Source organism: Stenella coeruleoalba (genome assembly GCF_951394435.1).
Source record: "Stenella coeruleoalba genome assembly, chromosome: 4".
Lineage (NCBI taxonomy): Eukaryota > Metazoa > Chordata > Mammalia > Artiodactyla > Delphinidae > Stenella > Stenella coeruleoalba.
The window spans coordinates 124,619,822-124,632,087 of NC_137149.1; the positions used below are offsets into that span (position 1 = coordinate 124,619,822).

Below are 12,266 nucleotides of genomic sequence, written 5' to 3' on the forward strand. Positions count from 1 at the left end.
CTTGACAAATCCCTTCTTTTGTTTTTCTTTCCCTTGAGAAATCGTTTCACATTCTCAACGGACGTGGGCTCAGTGACTTGCTCGTTCGCTCGCTCTCCAATCCTCGCTTTCTCCGGATTCACATTTAATGGAATTGTTTCTAGTCGCGAAAAGTGGGGGGGGGGGGGGGAGGAAAAAAAAGAGGCAGGAGAGAGAGGGAGGGAAAAGAGGAGATGAGGAGGGGCCTGTCCCTGGAGAGGCCGTGGGTCTCCTAAATGCCCGCGGAATATTTCATTCTTTTCTGTTTCTGCCTCTGGTTGCAGAACCAGACGCGCACCACGTTCTTCTTAAGGTCCAGCTTCTCAGCGATGGCGGCGATCTTCTCGGAAGAGGGCCGCGGCTGGATGGCGAAGTAGGCTTCGAGCGAGCGCTTCTCCGGCGCCGCGATGGACGTGCGCTTGCGCTTCTTCTCCGCGCCGTTGAAGAGCTCCGGCTTGGTGAGCTTCTCGCGGTGAGACTTCTCCGCCTCCTCTAGCCACGCTTGCAGGATGGGTTTGAGCGCGATCATATTGTTGTGAGACAACGTGAGGGACTCGAACCTGCAGATGGTGCTCTGGCTGAGCGAGCCCACGCCGGGGATCTTGAGGTTGGCCAGCGCGGAGCCCACATCGGCCTGGGTCACCCCTAGCTTGATGCGTCGCTGCTTGAAGCGCTCGGCGAACGCCTCCAGGTCCCGGGGGTCGGCGTCCACGTCGCTCATGCAGCCCATGTGTGAGGGCAGCCCGTGCGCGTGGGCCATGCTGAGAGCGGCTTGGTGCATGGGGTTCATGGTAGCCATGGGCGGCGCGTGAGCTGGAGTGGACACCACGGCGCCGTCGGGGCCCGCCATGGCACCCAGCGCTAGCCCGGGACTCAGGTGCTCCAGCAATTCGCCCTCAAGCGCCTGATGAGGCTGATGGTGGTGATGGTGGTGGTGGTGGTGGTGGTGGTGCGTGCCCGCCAGCGCGGACGGGTGCGAGATGGGCACCGACGAAGAGGAGGCAGCCGACGTGCACGGGATGGTATTCATGGTGTGGTAGGTGGCGTCTGGCTTGAAGGGGCTGTGGTGGGGCGGGTGATGGTGGTGGCTCTTGCTCTGGGAGACGATGTCCACCGCCGCCAGAGCCTCGGCGCGGGCCAGCAGGCTCTCATCCAGCCCGCCGAATATATTGCTCTGCAATTGCAAGTAAAAGGCACACATCACTCTCAGCGGGGAATTGTGCGCACTCTCTCCGGAAGCTCCGGCCCAGAGCTCGACACCGCCGCCGCGCCTACAACATTCCCAGAACGTTAAAAATAAATTAAAATAATAATAATAACAATCCTGAAACTAGCAGGTGAGGAGGAGAGGAGGGAAGCCACGGAGAGAAGCCACGAGTGCACGAGGAGGAGGAAAGTGAGCCTGCAAACACAACACAACACAACACGCGCACAGGCAACATTCCAGGTCTTAAAAATTAATATGAAAGGAAAGACCCTCTGAATACATAAGAAAGGGGGGGCGGAAATTGGTTGGAGGTGCGGGGTGATTTGCTGTGCAGACATGAAAAAAACATCAAGCAGATAAAGGGGGCTGTCAAAATGTGCCTTTAAGCGGTGATTATGCAGAAATACGCACCGGTGGGGTTGGAAGACATGCTCTCCGCATCGCCTCGGAGCCCCCGCCGCTGCCGCCGCTGCTGCCACTGCTGCTGGAGCTGCTGCTCCGGCCTCCACCGCCCCCGCCACTGCCGCCCCCGCCGCCAGCATTGCTCGAGCTGCTAGGAGAGCTGGCGGAGGGCGCCGCGGGTGCAGAGGACCCGGGCGAGGCGCTGTGCAATGCCGAGTACTTGGGCTCCACGTGCAGGCTGCCGCCGTGCGGCATGCTGAACGCCTGCTTGCTGTTCAGGGACATCATCATCATCTTCCCGGCCTGCCCGCGCGCTTGTATGTGGCTCACGCAACTGGCCCCGGTAGCCGGGACCCTCCGCAGAAGCGCTGGGCGAGAGCCGGAGAGGGGAAGGGCGATGCGGAGTTGCGCTCACTCGCCGCCGCTCGGAGCTCGGCGCGCCTTGACCCGGCTACGCGCTCCACCGCTGGCTACGAGGTCAGTCTGCGCTGTTGCTGGGCTCCGCTTGGCGCTGGCTGCAGACCTGGGCATGCGAAACTGCCCCGCGCTTCGCGGCCGCCGAGTTATACTCCCCTCTCCCCGCGCCTGCCCCCTCACCCCCGCCTCCCTCCCTCCCTCCCTCCCTCCCTCCCGCGCGCCCCCGCCCTCCCCTGCCTGAAAGCGCAGGTTTCTCCTGCTCGGATTCTGGCGTCGCCCCTTATCCCTCTCGGCTTCCTCCAGGCTTTGGTCCTTTCTGCTCTCCCGACACCCGCCTCCCGCTCCCCCGCCGCGCCCTCCACCTCCCCTTCCTGCCCCCGCGGCGCTCTGATGCCGCCTCCCCTTCCCTGCGCCCCGCAGCTCTCACTTACAGTAGTGCCCCTGCTCAAACCCACCCCCCCACCCCCGGCCAGGTCTGCGCTCCAGTCGCAGGGCACTTCCTACCTAAGAGCCGGCCTCCTGCCCCTCCTGCTTCTGCCACTCCCGTCTCCGCCTCGCGGGGAAAAGAAACTACTAAATAAAGTTGCGGACCAAGGGAGCCTTGGGTGGGATTTTCCCTAGACTACAAGGAACGCCTCTTACCTAGCTGCCTCCCCGCCCCCTGCTTACCGCGAAGTTCCAGGCCTCCGCCCCCAACTCGGCCCGCCTCTCCCCGTAGCTCGGGTGACCCTGATCCCTGGCTCTCGACCACAGTGGAGAACGCGGACCTTGCCGCCGACCTGGATCCTCTGCTCTGCTCTGCGCTTCCGGCTGGTACGAACAGCGCTCGGCGCTTCTCTCTGCGCCCCCTCGGCCTGGCGGGTGCCTGGTGCCAAAGAGACCTGGGGTCCTCAGGGCTGCAGGGCTTTCTCTTACTCGGTTTCTCACAGCTCTCAGCGGATTGGACGGCGGAGGAGACTGCTCCGGTCGCCTATGCGCATGCGACTCCTCCCCCACCCCCGCCCCCGCCAGCCAGACCCCCGTGTACTCCCCCAACGCCACCACCGACAGACACTCCTCTCCACCCTCTTTTCTCTTCCTCCGGATCTTCCTCTTCCTCCTCCCTGTCTCCAGTTCAGTGTGAGTTGGGTCTTGGGAGGATCCACTGGCAAACGCTGCCACTTCATTAGCCGCAATCAAAGGAGGAAGGGGCAACTGACGGAGAGGCAGGGCCAGAGATCACAGAGCGCATGTGCTGCAGAATATTCCCCCCCCTACACACACACAATAATAAACACACACACACGCCCTCAGGGGCTGGCACAAGCCCCACTTATCTTCATTTCCACAGCCGCTCGGTGCAGAGAGCCTATTTTTAGCCAACACTTTGCTCTCACTTTTGTCCCATTGTGGACCACTTTTCTTAGAAGTGGACACACACTCTTAGTTCCATTTGTAAAAGAAGCAGACAACCTCTCCTACACACACACACGCACCGCCTTCCTCTCCTCCCCGCTCCGGTCTTCTCTCTACTTTCCTCTGTGCTGGGGCTGCTGTCACCTCCCCGGAGCGCGGGAGGAGCGGGGTACAAGCGAGGGTGGAAGGCCCTAAGACCGGGACGCTGGAGCCCGCCGGTGGCCCGACCCGGACGGGGATGGCTGGAAGCAGGTGCAGGCACACGGTGCCTGGGGAAGGCGAGCAGGTGCGAGAGCAGGCGGCAGGCCTGAGAGGCGCCGGGGCGCGCTGGGACGAAACAGAGTGGGAACGAGCGTGGCGAAGGGGGACCCTCGAGTGGTCAGCGCCTGGAAGCCCCGCGGCGGCGGCAAGTAGGGGGTCTCTCGTTCACCCACGACCCCTGCGGGGCGAGATGGCAGGTTCAAGTCGGGAGCTCAGTCCTCGGGAGTCGCCAGAGTACTAGGAAGGCTGCAGCAAACGGCGCGCGACGGGCTCTGTCCATGGTGCTTAACCCCCTTGCAACCCCGGGGCTTGCCTTCCTCCTCCCCTATGTGGAGGAAAATAATAAATAGCAGCCGAAGGGAATTCCTACCAGCCGTGTTCCTGAGCAGAAGCCCGGAGAAGCCTGGACTCGGGACTGGAGAGGGGGTGTTGACATGAATGAATGTGTCTTGTGCCGGTCGGTTCAAGTAAATGCTTAGGTGTTTAATTTCTATCTCAACAACAGCCAGGGTAATTTCAAGGAAATAAAAAAATAACATTGCACAGCTCTCCCTGTCTCAAGATTCGAGAAATAAAATAAATCAAAGTTAAAGGCTTGAGTATCATTTAATTATAGTGCGAATAGCGCTTTGAAAGAAGTAGAACAACATCTCTAAACAAATTATGACTGGGCCAGGAAGGAATTATTAGATTGAAATTTCATTTAGGCTCGGGAGACACCGCGCTTCACTGTGTAATCTGCTATGCCTCATCTGATTTGTATGCTTAATTCAGCTTGACGAATTTATTAGTTTTCATAATAGTGAAAAAATTGAGCAGTACTATGGGCTAATGCATTGTGTGGACTATAAATTGTGTGTCATCGTGGAAAGGCTGAAGTCTATAGAAATCTTTTATTAACGTCGGTATAGGGGGGAGGATTTTCGTGCAAACCTTGGAGAGGTTCACGCCAAACTCCAGTGTTGCTGGGTCTCACTGGTCCATTAACATATCGTCATACTAATTAGACTACTTCATCAGTGATATAATTTCAAACTTCAAATTATGTTCTAATTAACAAGGGTTGTCCAATCTGCTTAATCTCCAAAAGGCTTTGGATGGTCTAATTAGTATAAACTGTTGAGCATCTCTAAAGCCTAAAAAAAATCCATTAAAATATTTTCGGTATGTATTCTATCAATACTGCGTAAGAACCAAAGGGCTAAAAGTGATAGTGGAGGAGGAAAATAACTGGAAGGCAAAGGTCTGCATCTACCAGTTCCCCCAGATTATAATACTAAGTGACTCACGGGAGAAACTTTTGGGTATTACACCTCCTAAACAGTGTGTTTATGTGTTTAAATAAAGGCATAAGAATATCAAGGAGAAAAAAAACCACAAGGGGAAAAAATTCTTCTCTTTCATTAGGTGCCTAATTAGATGTAAAGTGAAAAGCAACCCTGAGGAGTTTCCCAAGCATTATTGCGGCAACAGTCAGCTGAACTTGGATTGCAAAATCAAATATTTGGGGGTGTTTTGAACCTCTCCCTCTCCCCTCCCCCTTCATTGAGCTTAATTACTTGCAATAGTTGTTTTAATGTATGTTGTCACCTGGGAGTATTGAGAAATGCATGTCGTTAATATGAATTAATCTTGATTTTAATAGCAACTGACAACTGATCTCCAAAATGCTAAACACTTGTCACCACTTCATATGGTAAATAAGGTAGTAAAATAAATTCATGAAATAAAGAGGGCACTGTTGAAATGACTGGACAAACTTTGTTTGATGTGGAATTTGGTGATTAAAACTATTTTAAGCAGGACAACTCCCAAGAGAATATTTTCCTGGTGGCTAAAATCAATATATCATTAAATTAATTCAATATAACTTTGAAAAATCTTTCAGCTACTTCTCAGTGATATCTCTAATTCCAGACAGAAAAAAGGAAGCCCTTTATTCTAATTATCAAGGTGAGATAAATTAATATGCAGTTGTAGAGCAAGTCAAGAATTTATTTCCCCATATTCACTTCCTCTTAGAAAATATACATGTTTTCAAAAAGAGGTCAGAGTTAGATTTCTCCTTTTCTCACTCAAAGTGAAAAGTGAATAGCAGTGATTGTGTTGTATTAGAGTGAAAATGCAATTCTTCTTTCATCACCACGACTTGCAATCTTGCAATCTCTTCTACCAGAATTGCCCAGAATACCAACGTCTTTGCGGTGATATCAATAAAACCCATTTCGGTTTTGTCCACAGGCAATGTTGCGAAGTGCTCCAGCAAGCGTGGAAGCTGCTCTCTGAGGAAGTAAAACTCCAGCCCCCCAGGTAGCAGAAACCAACTAAACAACCGAAAGTTGAGAATAAACCCAAGGGGTGGCAACAAATGGCCCAACATGGGAAATCTGCTTCATATAACCTCAAAATACACTTTTATGTCCCAGCACCTATCTGCGCTGGCACCTATGCACACCCTCAGATCTACCTAATAAACCGAAAACAGAGAAGTGATTTTTTTTTTTAAGTAGAGAAATGGAAAATGAATCAACTGTGTGACTACACGAGGGGCGCCTTTTCTTCTCACCAAGCCTCTTTGTTTAGCAATAGGTTCTGTCCCACCCGCTGCCAGATGTGGATAGACATGACCAGCTTCCCATCCGACGGGCGAGGAATCGCTTGAGGTTCCACCCAAGCTCCCGGGCAGTGGGGTCCCTGCAGCAGGTGCCCCCCACACCCTGAAATCGGCCCGCAGCCATCCTGAGGGGAGAAATCACTGTCTCCTCTCCTGTATCTGGGACCTAATTTAGTACTAAAATTTTAAGCAGTGCATTCATATTTTACTGGACCTAATGTGTTTTATTAAATTTTAATCCATTAAGGGCAGTGTGATTTCTCTGTATTTCAAACAGAACTGAGTTGGATTACAGGGAAGATTTCTTAAAAGAGAGATCTGACCCTATTCAGGCACCATCTCCATCTCGGGTAAAGAGGGTTTGAGGGAGAAAAGAGGGAAAGGATGGATTCTCCCCCATCCCATCTCCTCAAGGTCAATCGTCTCTGGATTCTGAATAGCGTCAGATCCTCTGAGCTCTCTCTGCACTCTGTAGCTTGGGGCAGAAGGATATGGGATGATTAAACTCCTCCATGGCCTCAGCGGTACCAAGAAAGAAAAAAAGGAGGGAATTATCCCTGAAATTGAGACCTCTGGGAGCGCCCAGAGAGCCTGGTACAGAGCGAAGGGCCAGGAAGGAGAGCTCTCCTGGGTTTCTTACATCCTGGGGCTAAGTTCGGGGAGTATGGGTGCGTTTTGCTCAAACACCTTTCCTCTTCCGAGCACGTCCACCTCTGCTCTTGTGTTTGTCTCTAACTTTCTCTCTCCACTGGCTCCCCCGTGAGTCCCAAGTCCACCTCGCTTAGAGATTCTAGGGAGCCCCTCTTTCGCCCAACGCTGCCAGGCACCCCCTGTGGCCGAGGGCACAGCCTCGCCTCAGTGCTTTCTTGGCTAACTCTCTCTCTCACCGCCTCTCACTGCAAGCACTCAGCAAGTGTCTCCGGAAACCTCTGCATCCGGCAGTTCCCAGGCCCTCCTAGATCAAAATTCGGGCTCGCCAACTCCTGCCCTCCCATCAAGGCCTGGCAGAGCGAAGGGAGGGGCGGGGGTAAAAACAAATGGCCATTGGCGATCGGGAGGACGCACTTTGAGGGCAGGGAGAGACCTGCACCAGGGCCAGGGCCCTGTAGTCGCCGAATGAGCCGAGTGGGTCTCTCTCTAGATAATTCTGGACTGAGGACAGTGGCCGGGCAGGACACAAGAGGATGAGAAGAGGCAAGGTAGAAAGGAAAGTAACGGCTCTCTCTTTCCCCAGTGGAGGGAAAGGCGCAGAGCTGAATTTCAGAAAAAGCAGACTGACTGGGAAGAAGGGACGCGGGACGCAGCCAGCCCCAGGCCCGCTGGATGTCTGCGAGGCTCCTAGACGCCTTCACGATTCCGCAGGGTAGGTTGGCTGAGGCCGAGGGTGGCGAGGAATCTGCACGCGGGGACTGCTGACTCACCCACTGGAGTCGACCAACCTTTGGAGCAAACACAACAGGCGCCGAGGAATTAACATCGGCCGGAGGGAAAGCGTGAGTGCTCCGCACTACCCAGAGCGCGGGGACGCACACACTCAGGCACGGACACAGACACGCTCACACCCGCGCATGCAGACACACAAGTGCTAACACTCACGCCCACTCACTCAGATTCACACCTGTTTCTCCCCTCCCCACCTTCCGTGGAAGGGGCTGGGGGGGAAGAGACGGAGCTCCGCGTTCTGTCCGCATGCAAGAGTCCCTGTGTTTACTTTCCCCGACGAAACTGTTATTTTTCGTCGTAGTGAATCTCCTTGGTCCGTGTGTTTCTCTTCCCAAAGTTAAGTCCAGTCACGAAATCAAACTTAAAGCGTTGGAACAATCAATGAAGACTTTTGCGATCCATGGCGCCTTGCGCTTCCTGGAACTAAAATAAATGCAAGAAATCGAAACTTAATTACTTGAAAGAAATCCAGAAATCCCTCTGCATAATTTATCCAGTCATTTTTCGTAGCGTCCGTGTTCAGTGCAGTGTACGTTAACTCTATACTTTGGGCTGAGATCTGGCTTCCTTCGTTGATTCCTTGGGGGTGGCTGCACCCAACCTCAGCCAGGAATTTTGCCCTGCACTAGACTCCCCCTTCTTCCCACTCCTCAGAGCTGATCTAGTAACTTTTTTCCGAGGTCACCAACTGTAACGGTACAAGGATCCCTGGGGCTGAGTGTTGTGTGTAGTTTAAAAATAAAAAACCTCACCCGTTCTCTCTTCTTTTTGCTCACTGGGGCTGTACTTGAATTTGTGTGAGTTGCTTAATACTAGACCTGAAATCAGGAACCTTAGTAAATACAAGGCAGGAACAATTTCTCTGAAGGAACAGTGTCCCATCAAAAAGTGCCCTTCTGCTGGTGATGGAAAAATTGATTAAAAGGTGCACTTTTTTTTCTTTCTCTCCAGGGAAATTTTCTCTCTCTCTCTCTCTCTCTCTCCCCCCCACCACCTCTCTTTCGTCTTTATCTTCCTAAGGCACACTGCTTGAATATTTGTTCTGACTAAACTACTCTTCAAAGTATTTTTAGCTGGACCACAAAACCAGGACAGTAGTTTCTTGCTCTGATATCTGTTCCTTTCAGACTCACTCATTTTCTCCTCTCCTTTGGTTTCTAATCACTTGAGAATCTGCATATCTATAAAGTGCCAAAAGATCTTCATGTGGGAGCACTAAATAAAATAGATGCTCTTGAATTCAGCTTAAAGATACTGGCTAATATCAAATGACTTTTGTAACATGTTGTGACTCTGACGTTAAGTACTATTGGGAATTTAGAAATTTCGTGATTACTAAAGCTATGGCCAGTGGATTTGCAGAATACAATGGTCCCTGAATCTATTAGCATGGTGAGGTTGACTCCAGAAAGACAAGCTTTCTCATAGACACCTTATAGAAATCTGAAGTAATGTTATGAAAGAATGAAAAAATACACTGGGGAAGAGCTTGGAAACTGAAGTACATTTTGATTTAACTTATATTAACAGAAATGTAATGTAAAAGTGAAAGGATCTAACAAAACCATTAATAATTAAAAAATAATTACAGATAGTCTATCCTTACTATTCATAACCACTCAACACTTTAGACAAAGAAAACGGAATACTCTTAATGGGAATGAGATGTGAACAGACTGCTAATGAGAAGTTAACTAAGGACTGTGCATTTGTCAAAGGAGAGGAGTTTCCTTGTTTCCCGCCCCCCCCACACACTGTCCCCACATATTTTAATTCTCTCAGAGTTAGCTTGAATCCTCCTCTTCATATACACTGAGTGTCAGAGTTTATGCAACAGAAATCTCTTGAGCAATAACAATACAGACCTTATCGAATTGTGGAGATCAGGGACACCAGATGGCTTGTCTATTAACTAGCCTCACTGACAAATATTTATAGGTGCCTAAGAGATCCATGCTTCTGTAATAGATTTTGGGTGGACAATCCCATCCCACAAGGATTTCACAAAATAATGACCCTCCAAAGACAGCAGTTTGTTCCCTGTTCCTGTTTGTGATCACTTTTTTAAAAAAGATGAGTCATCCTTTAAGGATTCATTGTCATCCTTTCTCTTGTACTTCTCACCAGAGGTGTTACGTTCCAGTATTTTTCTTAAATGTGTGTGTATTTTTCTGTTACCTCAATTATATTTATTTTCTCTCTAGTATGTGTTTTTTAAATGTTCCAAGGCTTTAGAGCAGTTTTCTACACTTAATCATGCAGCAAACTTTTAGTCATGCACTAGAACTTTCAAAAGATGTTGGGAAGGAAGATACAGTGACTCCATTCTGATTTTCACTGCATATTCTTTTTATTTTGTTTGAGAGACACATGGGACTGCCCTAGAGGGCTCCGTTGATGTTTGGAGACACTGGGAGGAAATCAAAGCAGCCTGGCAGAAAGCAAACTTCACTGCCTCTTTTCAGAGATAAAGGGAATTCTTACAAAAGGAGAGATTTGCAGACATGCAACTGGAATTCAATGAAGTCATGGCTGAGGCATCTGCTGGGAAGCTACCAGGAAGTGGAGACCTACAGCCCATGTCAAATCTTTTAAATCTAAAGAATTTGAAGCTTCCTTCCTTCCCATCCCCAGATGAATTAGAAACAAAACAGCATGCCTTTTGTAGGAAACAGAAAAACCTAAGGAGAAATGCTAATAGATTGCCTACAAAGATTATAAATACTTCTTAGCTGTATAAATATGACCTGAGTGCATAAAGCATGATAGAGTCCGTGTAGGCATCCACTCTCAGTTTTTGTTTAAATGCAGCAGAAGGACACCGTGACAACAATGACAACAAACTCACATTTAAACATTTTATCCTTTCTTGAAATTTTACATATTGCCTATGATTTGCCTGTAAATCTCATATATACAGAAGTGAGCAAACCAATCATAGAATTATAATATTTGTACCTAAGGATGTGTTGTTGTCTCTGTTTTCCTTTCTCTCCTTTATCCTCATAAATAGATCATCAAGGTATAGTTCAGCTAACATGTGCTCTGGAAGATGTTATAACTTTGTGCCTTGACTAGTTTTTCCTGACATGCACTTAAGACATGAAATCGCTCTAGCATTATGACAAGCAAACTGTATTTGAAAGCACTAAGATCTCTCCTCTTCAAAACACAAAATCTATATACTTTGTGATGTCATGTGCTTATTACACCCCTTCTTTGCTTGTCAAAACAAGGCCAAAGAAAGCGTTGTCAACATTCTGCTTATCTGACATATGCCTATACTCACGTTCCACTGGTTTCTCCTGGACTCCACTGTCTAGTCTGGACCATATGACAAGTCATCTCTATAGTAACCCTGCTAGACCCCTTAATCTCTTTGCTTCCTTACCTTTCTCATAACAACCTTACCTTTCCTGTTTTCTCCACTTTTGCCAATAGGTTGCTGATTTCACTGGCGATACGAGAATAGGCTAGTTTCTCTTTAAATTATAATTTATTATATATTCATGCTATCCATCTGAGATATATATATATATATATATCAGACATATACAGATATGTATATCTGTAATAGCTTGAAACTCAATTTCGTTCTGATGTACCTTCCTCTACAGTCTGTGAAGCTAAAAACTACATTTCCCAGACTCTCCTACAGTTCAGGTACTGGCTGTGACTGAGAGGCAGAGGTGTAGCTCAGTTATTCTCTTTTGGTGTGAACCTAAGAGGAGTGGTACTTCCTCAGAGCCAACAGTTACGTGCTGCTAAGATGGTATATTCTTGAAGTCTGGAGTTTCACCAGTGCCTTTCTTATTCTCCTCCTTCTTACCTGTGGGAGAGCTCACGGCTTTCCCGGCAGACTAGTTCTGCACTGTGGCTCTGGGTGTTGTTCCAGGAAGTTCAGTGTCAGTTTGTGACTTCATTCTTTCCAAAGATGTGTAAGCACCTGCCTGTATGAAATCTCTCTTGGTTTAAAATAAAGTAGTTTCTGTTATTTGCAGCTACTCCCGGACCTATACTCCAGCCTTGACATTATTTTCTCTACTTCTCAGTATCCTTTTTACTTGCTGTTAGTTGACTCTCAATCTCACTCCCTACAGCGTCTACTGCCAACATTTTCTACCTCTGCCATCATGATTTTGAGCATAAAACCTCACCTCACAGTTTACAAATAAATTATTTTACTGCCACACATTCCCTTAAGTTTTCTACTGCCACCTGGGCATGTTTTCTGTGTTTTAACCCAGCGTCTCCTTCGATTCTCCCCACCCCCCACCCCCCCACCCCCGTCCCCGTAAGTGTTCGCCTCCTCCTTCAAGTTAACCCTTTAATGTGCTCGTGATTTCTATCCTCTCACCACCTTCTGAACCTTGGTCTGTCAATTTATTCTTTTTCTTGCATCTTCAATTTTTCCTCTCCAGTCTCTCTCTCCTTATCCTACTAATATATTCAAGATGTTTTGGCCATAAAATTTAAATAAAACAAAAACTCTTTACATTTCTTTCCTCC

At 49.0% G+C, this 12,266-nt stretch overlaps 1 protein-coding gene across 1 annotated transcript; it reads right to left on the reverse strand.

Annotated features, from left to right (window-relative positions):
* Positions 1 to 250: 250 nt before the first annotated feature.
* POU4F2 (POU class 4 homeobox 2) lies at positions 251 to 1,921 on the reverse strand (the record flags this gene model as incomplete). Its single annotated transcript, XM_079919570.1, has 2 exons — positions 251 to 1,192; positions 1,637 to 1,921. The coding sequence occupies 2 exons, from the start codon at positions 1,919 to 1,921 to the stop codon at positions 251 to 253; spliced, it is 1,227 nt and encodes a 408-aa protein (XP_079775696.1).
* Between the last annotated feature and the right edge of the window lie 10,345 nt (positions 1,922 to 12,266).